This window comes from Pteronotus mesoamericanus, unplaced genomic scaffold (assembly GCF_021234165.1).
Source record: "Pteronotus mesoamericanus isolate MK-2021 breed Mesoamerican mustached bat unplaced genomic scaffold, CSHL_Meso_final scaffold_1066, whole genome shotgun sequence".
Classification (NCBI taxonomy): domain Eukaryota; kingdom Metazoa; phylum Chordata; class Mammalia; order Chiroptera; family Mormoopidae; genus Pteronotus; species Pteronotus mesoamericanus.
Window position 1 is genome coordinate 1,099,741 of NW_026555299.1, and position 15,065 is coordinate 1,114,805.

At 50.9% G+C, this 15,065-nt stretch overlaps 1 protein-coding gene across 2 annotated transcripts in view; it reads right to left on the reverse strand.

The window, feature by feature from the left end:
* Positions 1–15,065, reverse strand: part of CSTPP1 (centriolar satellite-associated tubulin polyglutamylase complex regulator 1) — a 150,739-nt gene that overhangs the window by 3,374 nt on the left and 132,300 nt on the right. For both annotated transcript variants that reach the window (XM_054587057.1, XM_054587056.1), the window contains exons 5-7: positions 4,121–4,206; positions 2,153–2,348; positions 1,398–1,507 (exon numbers count right to left, since the gene is read on the reverse strand). In XM_054587057.1, the coding sequence (XP_054443032.1) occupies positions 1,398–1,507; positions 2,153–2,348; positions 4,121–4,206 (392 nt within the window). The remainder of the gene's footprint in view (positions 1–1,397; positions 1,508–2,152; positions 2,349–4,120; positions 4,207–15,065) is intronic.

Consider the following 15,065-nt stretch of genomic DNA (forward strand, 5'->3'; position numbering starts at 1 on the left):
AAAGTGGTTGACTGAGTGGCTGTCCTTTCAAAGGCCCTAGAAATAGTGACAATGTGCAGTTAGTCCCAGCAGTGACTCAGTTGCTAGTTAACTTTTCCTTTTCCTTCCTAGTGGCTGTGATTGGTGGAAAGGAAGGGAGGGTGGTCAGTTACCTAGGAGTGTGAAAGAAAACCTGAGCAAATTCCCACTGGCCACTTCCTTGCTCTTGACTTCTGACTCCTATTTGTCTCCTTTCTATTCTCTTCCAGCCAATGACCTTGGCTGCCAGCCTCACTCGGTCCCCAGACCTGTGCATGCCCCAAGCTTTGACCCAGAAAATGGCTGCCAGGTGGCGTCATGGCTGCGTGGGCCCTCAGCCAGCCAGTCCTCCTGGGGTGTGCGCTCCTGTGTACCCCACAGCATCCCCACAGGCTCTATATTGCGTTAGATCTAAAGCATCTAGTGCAGCCCTGGCTGGCATGGCTCAGTGGGTTGAGTGCTGGCCTGCAAACCAAAGGGTCGCTGGTTTGATTCCCAGTCAGGGCACAGGTCCCCAGGAGGGGTATGCAAGAGGCAACCACACATTGATGTTCTCTCCCTCTCTTTCTCTCTCCCTTCTCCTCTCTCTAACAATGAATAAATACATAAACAAAATCTTTAAAGCACCTGGTCCGGTATTGGCCTACTGTGGCGGTATTTAATGAATGTTATTTGATGCTATTCCTTCAACTGGCAGAAGGAAGGGGAACACGGCGTGTCTCTTCTCTGAGACTCAGGAACCTGGGACTCCCTGAACACCTGGGTACCTCAAGGAGAGAGACGTAAGAACCCCTCAAGCTCCCCTGGATGGCGACCTGGTGGCTCTTCCCCTAGGAGAGCGGTGGGTATGGGAGGGGGTGGGGTGAGTGGAGACGGCCAACCAGTGAGAATAAAACGATGGACAGAAAAAACTGGGTCAGTGCAGGCCTCCCCTCGCCCACACCATTTTGATCCCTTTTAGATTAGTCAGATTTTTTTCCATCTGGGGAAAAAAGCCTTCCCAGACACACTTTTACCCTGTTTACAAATGGGATCCAGGACTTTTTGATATATAATCTCCAGGGCCCCTGAGTAAATAGCCCTATGTCGGCCAGGCCACTCCCCCAGACAGGCCTGGGGGTTCTGTGGGGAGAGGCTGGGCACACCCCTGCCATGGAGACGCACTTCGTGTCAGGCAGGGCTGTGGGCAAGGAAGGCTGTCCCTCCCCATAGGAGCGTGAGGGACCTAAGAGGGCCTTGTGTTCTGCACGTCCCGGCTTCCTAGGCCTCAGAGCTTGGTCCTGAGAACCTCCGGGGCCAGGCTGCCGAGAGACGCCAGCTCCTACAGGGCTTGGCACTGCGTGGCCACAAGAGGCTGGCCACAGGTGGCGCTGGCTCACCTAGGGCTTGGTTGATTCCGTGATGCTTTGAGAGAGCCACAAGGAATCCGTAGAAGGTCAGTCTCTGAACGTTGCTTAGGACCTCTTTGACAAGAGCTGGGGGTGGGCAGCTAGGAGAGAAAACACATGCCAGATTCGAGGATGTGCAAGTCTGAGCGTCATTACCTTTCCATCCATACCTTCAGGCGTGGGGGTACTGAGGTGAAGGGACCAGACTCTCCTGGGGCCCCCAAGACCCTGGAGCATGGCGGATGTCTGGGAGAAGGAGCAAGGCCTTGAACGTGAACCTAAAGGGCTGGCAGGTTCACCAACTGATGCTTTTACAAGGAGGGAGTGGGCAGGGGATGGGGAAATGGCAGCGGATAACAAACAGCCTCTTCTAGAAAGAAACCAACAGTGGCTGCTCTGTCTCTGAGTGGATTTTGTGCCCCACAGGACAGCTTAACCCACCCTTTCTGTAGAGTGAGTTCGTTATACAGTGAACGTTTTTCCCTCTCTCTAAAACGTTAAGGCCAGTCTATCCCCTGAGAAGGGACCCAGCTGGTCACATACAGTGGTCGTGCCCAAGGGAAAGCAAACCTTCCGAAGTGAGTGACCTGGGGAGCCTTCCAGCCAGCAGCCCGGTCTGGGGGCAAACAGCGCTGTCCTAGTTTGTACTATGGCCGTCAGGACCCTAGGAGCCCTGGACCAATCAGAACAGCCTGCTAGAGGTCCAGGGCCGCAGCCGGCCTCCAGTCCCTGGTCCCACTTCTCACCTGTACTTGTGCCGGTCACACAAGCTCTCCAGGCGCTGGTAGAACAGTGAAGCCTCGACTCCCTCCAGCATGCTGGGCTCGCCCAGGGAGGGCCGCTGGCGGTGCTGCCCACTGGAGGATGTTGGCACAATCACCGTGTTGGGGCTCTTGCCTGAGAGTAGGTCCTGGTAGATGGCAGCCACACTCTCCAGGAACTCTGGGACCAGGGATGGAGGGGGCACAGGTCAGGCAGGGAGGACATACTTCATCCCTCTAACTGCATTTCCCCGTCAGCGCGGCTCCACGCCTGTGGCAGTGCTCAGGGCACGGTGTGCTGGGAGCTGGCGCCCTTAACCCCGTGTGACCACCACACTCGTGAGAGAGGACACTAATATGTGTTCACCCTCGAATGTCCCCTCTTCTGGGCAGTAGTTCCTAGACCAGGTGAGATCCCCATTTCATACTTGCATAGCCCCCTGTACTTCTCTCACATCGATGTTCCTCTCTGTCCCTTCCTTTCTCTCTAAAAACGATGAAAACATGTCCCGGGGCAAGGATCAAAAAAAGAAAAAGAATGTATGTTGGAATACCAGAGTGGAAGAGAGAGCCTGCAAGATGAGAATTTACTAAACATTCAAGATTGTTTTTGAATGTTAGTACCAAAGCTGTGCTAGTGAGCAGGGGCTGAGGGCCCATCCCTTGCTGGCGGCCACCCGTGGCTGTGTGGCCGTGCGCACAGGCCCGATGCTGCTGCAAGAGGGCGCCTGGGGAGGAGGCGGCGGCGGCGGGAGAAGGTTCTCCCAGACTGGGCCGCTCCTCCTCTAGGGCCCAAGGGCCTTAGAGGAACGGGAAGGAAATGTGTGGGGCTGTGGAGAGCAGGCGGGGAGACACAGGCCCCAGACCCTGCCTGGCCAGGCCCGCGGGCTGCCGTCAGGAAGAGAGAACGTCATGTCTGAGTGAGGCCAGGGCTGGCTGGGCCACCGGTTGGCAAGCAGGCCATGTCCGGGCTCCAAGGACAGCCTTCTGTTTATTGGAAGAGCTCGTTTTAAACAAGTTTGTTTGTGGACATAGTCAGCAATTTCTAAACCCAACATTCCATTTGCTGCTGTGTGTGTGAGCCGCTATGCATTTGTATTTATTCGTCTATTTTAATTCCACCTGATTCCAGCGGGGATTTAAGGGCACAGCTGGTGTGTGCTGGGGAGCAGGGAGGGAGTGTGAGGCAGGACTGGTGTGTGCTCATTTAAGCTCTGTGGGTGGGCAAACGTGAGCTCGCACACAGGAGGCAGGGCCTAGGGGGAGCCCTTGGTCAGCAGAGTGCCCGAGAGCCCTCTGTCTGCGTGTGGGCTCCACCACTTCTTAGCTCTGCTACTTAACCTCTGCAAGCTTCTCTCTTAAAGCAGGGGTCCCCAGCCTCCAGGCCACAGACCGATACCATCCAGGGCCTCTGAGGAACTGGGCCACACTGCAGGGGTGAGCTTGAATGTAATGCGCCTGAATCATCCCGAAACCATTCCCACCTCCCTGGTCCATGGAAAAATTGTCTCCCATGAAACTGGTCCCTGGTGCCGGAAAGGTAGGGGACCGCTGCCTTAAAGGACCTATCTCTTAAGGCTGTTATAAGGATTAATGTCCTTAGTGCTACGCCAGGCATATAGTAAATTTCTGATAAATGCTGAATTATCGGGTGTTGTTACAATGGTGTGTACTGTTGCTATTGTCACTATCACTTAAACTGATTAGCGGCACTGCTGACTGTGGTTTTCTGTGCCTTGAAGTCACTGAGGAAGGAGGCCCTGCACACTGAGTCTTGTGGCCACCAGCGACGGGAACCAGGTGTCCTACAGTGACCGGAGCTGAAGCATACCACGGGAGGATGTGCAGGAGAGGAACGCGCGTGCCGCGCACAGAGGAGTGGCGGGCAGTGGCATAGGGGCGGGAGATGCGGTGAGGCAGGGGCCATGTGGCTCCCTCCGTGAAGGCTCTCACCTGAGTAGTAAAACTGGATCTGGAAGGCCAAGAGGAAATCTGAAAAAGACATCAGGCAGTCCACGGCATCATCCATGAGCACAATCCTGAACAGGCAAGACAGAGGAATGAGTAGAGAGAGCATGCGCGCCTGTCCTGGGGCTCTGGTTTCCTTTGGGGCAGCAAGGCTTTGGGAGAAGGCGACCCAGAACAACTTCCTCCAGTCACCTCACTTCTGCATCACTTGAGCTCTGCCACCAAACTGAGCTGACCACCCCACCAAGGGCAGGCCTGCAGTTCAGTCTCCGTGTCACCAGCAAGTGGATGGGGCACAAGGAGGGAGGAAGGGGGCTGGGCAGCAAGGAGAGCGTACAACTGTACGGCAGCCAAGATTTCTTTTCATATACTAGGCAGTAAACCCTTTCATCCTGCAGTGAGGACCGTTTAGTTCAGAATAAATACAGCTGATCAGAAAAGGCAAAAAGAACAGCCAAGAGGTTTCAAAGGGTCTTGGCAGTGGCACTGAGATTTAACAAGCTCCCAAGGGCCAGGAGAGCTACAGGCACCTCTCGTCCGGGGACACAGATGGCAGGCAAGGGACGAGGGTGCAGAGCTGCCGGGGACTCCGCACTTGAGAGGGTCAAAGAACGCGCCTTGTGACATCATGGCGGCCACCGCTCCTCTTTGCTGTCCACTCTCACAAGCTGACTGCTGCCTGGTTTTCCCTCTCTCTAGTTCCTCCCACCACACACACACCCCACGGGAAGGAAAACTACTAAAGGGATCAGGCCAAAGCCATATTCATTCTCTGCTCAGGGCCTCCTCAGAGGGAGCGCAGGAGGGGAGGAAACGAGCACTTGCTGGCTCCGTCCCTGTGCCAGGCAGCGCGCCAAACTCATCTACTGAAAGGGCGCTGGGACCCCAATCTGTTTCTGACTGGGCCTGTCTGTCTTTATCTTTACATTTTTTTTAAAGGTTTTATTTTGTTCTCTTGTGTATTTTTCTAAATCTCTCTCCACATCCCAGGGTCAGAGGGTCCCCAAACTGGCAAGTGCATTAGCTCCAGAGAGAGCCGGCATCGCTCACCTCTGCGGAAGGGCTTTAGAAGGAATATAACGTGGGCAGTACCCCGGAATTCTTCGAGGCAGGTGGCCCTGGGTTCGGATCTCTCCTGACAGTGAAAATGGTTCCTACACCTCATCTGTAGTTGTAATAATGATAACAACAGAAACAGGTATACTGCTGACTGAGTACCTGCTTTGTGGCAGGCACTGCTCTACAAGGTATTTAACCTGTATTAATTAAATTTTATCGCACGACAGTGAGGCAGGTCTTGTTATCATTTCCTTTTTACAGGTGAATGGACTAAGTCTCAGAGAAGTTAGCTGTTAACTGCTAAAGCCACAGAGCTGGTGAGTTTGCTTGACTCTGCAGGCCATATATTTTCCATTAGGTCACACTGCCTCTTTTAAAGTAGAGTATAAACACTAACCTTTACTTCTTAGTTTCTGTGGATACTTTCTATTCTTTATTTTCACCTATATATGAAGACCTAGCTGTTTCTCATGTATCTCTTGGGGAAGAAAAAAACTGCCCCGACTACCAAGAGTTGAACATTAAAATTCTAGCTGGAAAAATTCAAGGCCAGAGGATGGGAAGACACAATGCTGCTGAGGGCCACAGGAGGGCGCTCTGGTCCCTCCATCCATGGTTCCAAGACCCAGTACTGAGCCACAGGCAAGTACTCACTATGTCTCATAAAGGCAAGCAAAAAAGGGAAAGGGCACGATGCCCAGAGTCTATCTGGATGGGCAGGGGGAGGCAGGGGAGGCAGGGAGAGGGCAGAAGGAGGGAGCTCTCCCAGTGTGCTGAGGGAGGAAGAGCCACCAACACCTCAAAGCGTTTCCATTTTGAGTTCGCAGAGAAGTCCCCAGAGGAGAGCAGCCGGTGACCTTTCCTTCCTGCCCTACTCCCAGGACAGCTAAGAACCCGAATGGCCTGGAGTTAATTACTAAGGAAGAGTGCCAGGCTGAGAACATCCCCAAGCAGGAAACCACGAAGGGGAGCCAAAGCCTTTGAAGATGTTACTTGGCTTCTCTTGTTTATCATCAACCTGGACCCAGTGCTCCTGTTTATAGCATTTATCTCCATTTACTATTTCCTAATTTATCTATTTGTTCATTTATTTATATTGCAATATAATTCAAATACCATAAAGCCCACCTTTTAAAAGTACACATTGTTTTTTAGCACATTCACAAAGTTGTGCAACCATTACCACGGTCTAATTCCAGAAGTTGTAATTCTCTCTAACCAGCATGCTCCTGAGACGAGCCCTGCCACACACGAGGGCTTCGAAGACAATTCCCATAAGCATCTTTCCCTCTTGGCCGCAGATGGGACTGGAAGCGGCAAGCAAGGCCCACCCTTCCAGCCTCAGAACCGGCCTGCAGCCGCCTGCCAGGGGCCATCCCTGACTGTGAGCATTAGCGCTCTCCCTTAAGATGGGCAGCTGGGGATGAGCAAGAGCACAGCCGGCAGAGGGCCGGAGGCCCATCCGCGTGAGGGCGGCAGTCTCTGTGGAGCAGGGCGGCTCTGTGTGCTCTGGTCTCGAACCCTGCTCCTTGGTGGGCTGGCACTTACAGCGGCTGGGTGGGACCAGCAAGCTGGCTGGGGCAGGGGGACAGTGGCAGGGGCTTTCTTTCTGAGGGACATGTGGCTGGGTCTCAGCAGCACGTGTGAAAAGGACTGAGGGGTTTTCTTGGTTGCAAGCGGTGAGACTGGCTGCCAGAAAAGCCAGTTGGATCTTAGCTTTTATCACCGGTAATACTCGCCACGACCCTGCTCAGCCAAAAACCTGGGACCCCCCCACCCCCGACACCCTGGAAACTCCCTGCCCTGCCCACCCACACCAGTCAGTCACCATGTCCTATCGGTCCTACCCCTGACATTTCTCTCGTAGCTGACTGCTTTCCTCCACAGCCACCATCAACGCCCGCCTCCACCTCTTTAACGTAAATTTTTAAAAATGTATTGATTTGAAAGAGAGAGAGAGAAACATCGATTTGTGGCTCCACTCGTTTATGCATTCACAGGTTGGTTCTCGTGTGCGCCCTGACTGGGGAGGGAACCTGCAACCTTGGCGCATCATTGGGATGTGGCCCTAACCCACTGAGCTGCCCCGCCAGGGCTCCACCTCCACCTCTTTTTCCTGGACAACTGGTTGACCCCTTCCTGTTTCCTGCAACCACTCTTCTAATTGAGTAGCCACACTGGGGTCAGAAAGATCTTTTTAAAGATGCAAATTTGGCCATGTGACAACTCACGGGTTCCCCATCACCCTTAGAACAGAGCCCCCATTCTTACCCACATGTTCTACCCTCTGCCTCCCTCCCCTCTCTGGCTCGCGGAGGCCACAGGCAGGGACCCTCACTCTATCCCAGCCGCATGGATCCTTCAGTTCTTCCCAGTGCTCCCTCCTTCCTCAGGCCCTTCAGACAAGCCAGTCCCTCTACCTGTAACACTCCCTGCCCTCCAGACCCCTCTCCTCACCCACCTGATGCCTCACCCACCTGATGCCCACCCAAAAGGCTGCAGCCCACACAGCACCTCTCTGGGGACGCTTCCTTAGGCCAGACTAGGGTGTGCCTCCCTGCTGCTGGCTTATTCCATCCGTTCTCTGCTACCTCCTCACACTGCTCACGTGTGTCTTTGCCCCAGGACTGTAAGATCTACCAGGTGGCACCTCTGTCTCTCTGTTGCTTGACTCCAGGGTCCAGCACAATGCAGGGCACATAGCAGCCACTCAGTAAATATTTGTTGAGTGCAGGAAAGCCTGAACAAATGAGTGAGAGGCCACAGTGCCCTTTTTCTTCCCCTGGCCAGGTGACATCTAGACACTATATGCAGCTGTGGACAGTCCTGGTAAGAGGAATAAACCAGGGCCATAGAAGAGGGGGTCAGAGAGTTGGGCAGTCTGCACACCATGATGTCAAATGACTGCACTTAGACCCAGTGGCCTGGAAGAGAAGTCCACGGAGGTGAGGGCTGAGGCCTGCCTTTTGAAGGGCTGCCTCTGAGCAGATGTCACGGGGATCTAGTGCTGGGTTCCAGGAGGCTTGTTCGGGCTTCTCAGCTCTGGGACTGCAGCTGTTTTGTGAAGGAGTGAGCTTCTTGTTGCTGGAGACACCCAAGCAGAAGCCTGGGAAGGCGTGTACTTCCCACAAGTACAAAGAGCTTCTGGCAGCTCTGCGGGTGTCGTCCCTAGTAGGGACAGAACTAACAGCTCCTCCTGTTAGTCAGTCTGGCTCTGGTGGTGCAGTTTGCTGTTTGGAGGACGGTGGCGGCAGAAAAGTCTGGAAGGCTTAGAGAAAGTGACTTTAGAAACGTCACTTGCTGCACTGTCCACCTCCAAACTAATGCTCTGATCTGCAGGAAAAGGCAGGAAGGAGGCTTTCCAGGTCTGTCTTTGCCTTTGGTGACAGGGACAACCCCATATCCCACAGACAGCTAGCTCCCTCACCCTGAACTCAAACTTGTCCCCACCCCCGGAGGCCTCAAGAAGGACTCTCGTGGAGAGGAGGTCATCCACATGTGCTGTTTTCCAGTTGATGGCAGTTGGCTCAACACCCCTTCCTGCCAGAGGCCTTCGGCTAACGTGCCAGCTGCTTCTGACACCTGGAGGAGCCGGGCCGCCCCTGCTTTGAAGTGGAGCCAGCGTAAAGCTGCTGCCAACAGGAGTCTGTACAAATCTGTTGGGTCGTGGAGGGATCCTTGCAGGCCATGCCTCCAGGCCAGAGAGAGGGACTCTGGGGGAGAGGTAAAGGTGCTTTAGATCAGGCTGGCTCTGAGCAGAACCATGGGAAGGGTGGAGTCCAGCACCAGCAACTGGAATAGAGAAAAAGCACTTGGTCCAAGCTAATCCTGAGGGGACTGGCTGTTCTCGCCCTCCCTCGCTGACTTGCAGCAGCTGGGGCGGGCGGGCAGGCTGGGAGGTAAACAGGTGCCCAGGAAGAAACAGCTTCCAGGATGAACCCACCGACTTGCCAATTTCCTATTTGCACCTAAGGGTCCGTGCTCCTGGTCTAGTGGCTCGAGCTGCACCCACTTTCCTGGAGCTCTGGGTCTGCAGCCCTGGGATTAGATCCCAGCGCCAGCATTCACTGGCCAAGTTATCTTTTCTCTCTGAGCCTGTTTCCTCATTTGTAAAGAGGAAAGGTAACTGTCATTCCTGTTTCACAGGATTCTTGTGAAGACTCGATATGACGATGTACTGTACCTAGTGCATAATGAGCACTCAAAATAAGTGTATCCTAGCTTGCTTAAGGTGCTGGAAGAGTTCAAAATAGCAAAGAAAAATATAGCTCAGAGGAAGTAAGTGCTGCCAGCACCCAACTGGGCAGAGGCTCTTGGGCGGAAGCTATCTTGTTTCGAGTCCACTGCCAGGGGTAGCCAGCCCCAGCCAGGGCCAGAAAGAAGAGCCACCTTCCATGACTGCTCTGCTGGTTGGGGGTCCCGCGACGAGCGTTCTTCATGAGTGCAGCTGAAGCATGTCCCAAGTCTGCTTGGGCTCATAGCGCCCCTCTGCAGCCTGTGTCTTAATGTCAGGGCCAGGAGTGAGAACGAACTGCACCCTGGCTGCCTTCTCCAGGCGGGAGGGACAGGCTGATGTCAAGGCTTCCTGGGAGACGCCTCCTTAGGGTGGCCCCTGTTCTGGGCTGGACGGGAGGCACCCACGTGCTGCACAAGCTGCCACAAGTTCAGGCCCCAGCGTGGGATGTCCACGTCACTCTGCCCTGGCCCAGCCTGCACCTCGCGGGGACCCCAAGCACCGCCTGCCCAGTGGTGCCTCAGAAGCCTGATCCAGAGTGTGCGCTGTCAGGACAGCTAGGGCGGCGGTCACTCTTCATCAGGGGCTTGCTCTGCGGCCACCATTTCATTCTCTTTTCACATCAGTCCTGTGAGGGGAGCTCGGTGGGTGTCTTCACTGAGAGCACAGAGGTCCAGAGAGGTTCAGAAACGTGACCAAGGTCACAGGCTAGATGCGAAAGAGCGGCAATTCAAGCACAGGTCCCTCCAGCTCTGATCGGTTCCTGGACTGCGCGCAGAGGCACCTGGTATGAAACAATGGGCTCTGTGCTCTCTAGTGGCCGTAACACCTTCCTGCTGGTGGCCTTTCCTTTCTGGCACCCTTGGTGTTTGTCATCAGTGCATAGCCACCGCCCTCAGGTGGGCTGGGAGCTTAGGTCCCAGTGGCAATTCTTCCAGCAGACAGCATGAAGGATCCAGCTCACCATTTAAACCCCATTCCTGGTCCCTCCCAAGCAGTCTTACAGCTAGGGGAGAACTGTTCCGTCCTCTTGGGATAAACCCAGGCATACCTCACTTCATTGTACTTCACAGACGTTTCATTTTGTACAAATTGTAGGCAAGATTCTCCACTAGTAAAAGGATTACGACTTGCTTTATTGCAATACTCACTTTATTGCAGTGGTCTGGAACTGAACCCACCATGTCTCCGAGGTGTCCCTGTACCCAAATCCAACGCATGGCTGTGGGCCCCTCAGACCCCGGGCCCACGGGCCTCTGGAGTTCCTCTAGGCCATCTCTGCTGAAAGCCTGGCTTCTCCCCAGGCGGCGCTCTTCCCTACCGCTTCCCGCCCGCCCCCTACCCAAACCGGACCCATCCTCTTTGTGTTCAATGAAATACTTGAAACTTCAGAAAATTACAGAGATAACGGAACCCACATCTGTGTACCCATTAGCCAACTTTATCAAACCCTCACATTTTCCGCCCTCGCTTCCATTTTTAAAAGCTTTGTAAACTACCACACATGCCATCCAAGCCACCAGTGAACCCCTCCCTCCCCCCATTCCTCTGCCCTCTGCCTCAGAGATCGCCCCGACTCTTGGGGGTTTAGCACTAGTTTACTGAAACACAGTGGCTAAGGGTCCCTCTCCAGGTTTTTGTACTATATTAGCTCACACAAATGCCTGTATTCTTAAAATGTTAGGTGGCTTTTTTTGGTTGTTTTCAAATTCTACGTTTCATTCAATAACTTGATATTTTGTGATTTCTTGATGCATGTATACAAGCACATCCCTGCATTCCTTTTAGCTGCTGCATAGAATCCCAGTCTCTGAAGGTACCGTACTATTTCCTTCCCTACGTGGGGGGACATGCAGCTGTTCCAGTGGCAGCCATTGCAAACAGTGCTGCATGTTGCCTTACGACCAGGTACACTGCTTGAACTTTTTAAGATTTGCCTCTGTTGCTACACAATGACCATGGCAATCTGCGCTCCCGCCCACAGTTTGTGAGAGTCCCAGCTGTGCTGCGTCCTCGTGCACTCGATTTGTCAGACTCTTCCACTCTTGCTAATTCGATGGGTGTAAAGTCGTGCCTCAACTGTAATTGGCGTTTCTCTGATTACTAGTGAGCGTGGGCATGACAATATGCCCACGTTTGTATGCTGTTAGGGTTTTGTTTTCTGTGTGTTGCCTGTTCATATCTTTGGACTATTTTTCTACTGAGGTTATTTATCTTTTTCTTACTGATTTGTAGGTGTTATTTATAAAATATTCTTGAGACTAAAAGTTCTGCAGACTAATCTGTTAGTTATAGACATAACATCCTCTTCTAGTCTCTGGCTTGTCTTCCAACTTTGTTTATGATGGTTTTTGTTGACTAGAAAATATAAATTCTCAATTCCTTGGCAGTTGAGAGGTTTAGGGTTCCGCACTTCGGCCACTGCGGCCAGGGTTCGCTTTGCCCTCAGGAACTCCTTGCTTTCTAGCTGACAGTTCTCCCCGCTCAGGAGCGTCAGCTCCATGAGGGCAAGGACTGGGTTTTGTTCACTGCTCCGTCCTCAGCATTGAAAGCACCTGGCACGGAACAGGCACTCCAAACAACAGCTGAGTAAACGAATGCAATTTCGTTTGCAGTCAGGTTTATCAATCTTGTCCATTGGGCTTGGGCTTTTTGTATCTTGCTTAAGAATTCTTTACCTACCTCGCGGCCATAAAAATATTTTCCTCTATTCTTTTTTTTAAGAGTTTTGCATTTCACACTTAGGTCTGTAATCTACGTGAAACTGACTTCTGAATATGGTATGAAGTAGGGATTTGTTTGATCCGATGTGGAAAAGCAACTGCTCCACCACTGCTTACTGAATCATCCCTTTTCCCACTTCTCTGCAATACTACCTTTTTATATATTAAGTTTTTATACGCACATTGATCTGTTCTGGCCTGCCTAGTATTATCCATCCGTCTATCCTTACTCTAGTAACATGCTATCTTAATTATCATGGCCTTATAATAATGTCTAGATAGCTGAGAGGGCATGCTCCTCTATTCCTAATCCTTGAGGCCCCCAATTCAACCACTCTTCCTCATGGAAAAACCTTTCATGATTCCCCAGGGCAGGCTGGGTCTCCTGTTACCATGTTATAGAGCACCTGGCATTTCATTCATTTTGTATCTGCTGCTCTGTCCGTTTGTAAGTTCCTTGGAGCAGAATCTGTTTTGCTCACTGTCATAGCCCCTCCACAAGCACAGTGACTGGCACATAAAGGCATTTGGTGAGTGAAAGAATGAGGAAGGAAAGGATGGTGTTTGGAGAAAGATCTTTTGGGGAACAGATACTGTTGGAGGGCAAGTGAGATCTACGGAGGAAATCTGTGCAGAAAGACATTGCGGGAGAGGGGCATAAAGAAAGACACCAAGAAAGCACAGAGCTGTACCCTCAGTGTGTGGCATGAGGTCTGGCAGACAGTAGATGCTCAGTAAACACTGGAAAAATAAGTTATAAGAATTACACACGCCTCCCATTCACTAACAATGATTTTTAAAAATAGGTACTAAAAGGCTCTGGCTGGGTAGCTCGGTTGGTTAGAGCATCAGCCCAATACACCAAGGTTGTGGGTTCGATCCCTGGTCAGGACGCATATAAGAATAAACCAATGAATGCAGAGAGAAGTGGAATAGCAAATTGATATTTCTCTCTCTCTCTAAAAAAAAATCAATTAAAATTTATAAAAAATAAAAATAGGTAATATATTTTGAGGGCTAAAGGAGATGCATTTTACATGCATTATATCATTAAATCTAAGAGGCAGGTGCTATTTTTATTTCCATTTTACAGATGGAGAAATCAAGGCTTAGAGAAGTTGCTCAGTCACAAGCCCGTAAGTGAGGGAACAGGGATTTGAATCCAGGGCTGTCTGTTTCCAGGATGTGAGTCCTTCACCATTAGGAACCAGCTGAGTGACTCTCTCCAGTGGGGGTGAGCTGCTATGTCTAAAACTAGATTCTTTGGGAGTTTATGTGCTTTTGAAGCACTGTATGTATTCAGCATATAACCATAACAAAGGAGATTTTCCTATCAAATGTATGTTACTCACTAGGGGATTAGGACTTCACTGAGACAGAAGCAAGTTAACTCAGTGGTTTAAGAAGCCCTGCAGGTGATTCTGATGCGCTGCTTTAAATCTTCTCCCTTGGAGAACAGCTTCCCACTCCTGTGTCACCGGGACCGTGAGTGAGTTACAGGTATGATGGTCCCCTTCACCCAGCTGGGAGGAGGCCAGAGCCAGCAGGCTCAATATAGGCAGTCTTGTCTTTACCCCACTTTTTGCTATATATTATTTTCTGAGTGTTGTGATGTGAAAAAAGGCCAGAAAGGACTGCCTCAGGGAACCTGGGAACTTCTCATTTATTTAAAAAAAATCTTGGTATAATAATAATGCCAACATTATTTTAACAGCAAGAAACTATTATTTATAGACTATCTATGACATGCTAAGCAATTTATTTATTTATTTATTTGTTGAAATCTTACAACCACCTTACCATTTAGATATCATCATTATCCCCATTTTACAGATGTGAAAACAGGGTGTAGAGAAGTTTAGATCCTCAAGGTCACCCAGTGAACAGGGCACAGGTGGCGCATACATGCACGTCTTTCTAACCCAATGATGCCTGTGCTCTTCTAAGTCAAGGCTGAAAATTTACTCTGTGCCAGGCCTTATTTTAAGCACATCACATACTTCTTCAGCTATTACAATGCATTATTATTCCCATTTTACAAATGAGGAAACAGAGGCTCAGAGGAATGAAAGAACTCTCGCAAGGGCACAGCTGGTAAATTATGAATCAGGAGTTGATCTCAAGAAGTTTAGCTCTTGCAGTCACTAAGGAAAACAGTGTGGTGGTTCCCCCCAAATTAAAGCTAGAACAACCATACGACCCAGCAATTCCACCTCTGGGTCATCATCTGAAGAAAGTGGAAACATGAACTCAAAAAGATGTATGTGTCCTCATGTTCACTGCAGCATTGTTTATAATAGCCAAATAATGGAAATAACAGAAGTGTCCACTGATGGAGGAATGGATAATGGGTAAAGAAAATGTGACTATATGTGTGTGTGTAATTTATTTTCTCTCTCTCTCTCTCTCTTTCTCAAATAGATAGATAGATAGATAGATAGATAGATAGATAGATAGATAGATAGATAGATATCCCACACAATGGAATATTATTCATCTATAAAAAAGAATCAAATCTTGCCATTTGCAGCAACATGGATGGACCTTGAGAGCATTATGCTAAGTGAAATAAATTGGTCAGACTTCCAGTCAGGATAAGTAAAATGGCTCACCTGCTTGCACAACCACATCAAATTACAACTAAAATATAGAACAACCATCACTCAGATTTGTCAGAAATCAAGCTGAATGGAAGCCTGACAGCTACAGAATTAAAGAAACCGCATCCACCCCGGGTCGTAGGAGGGGCAGAGACATAGAAGAGGCCGGTCCCACACCCACGTGTGGTGGATAAAAATTCAGGAGGGATATCTCCTGAGTGAGGAGTCCCAGCCCCCCACCTGGCCCCCCAGCCCAGGGTTTCAGTGCCAGGAAGATAAACCCCCTTAACTTCTGGCTGCAAAAACCAGCAGGA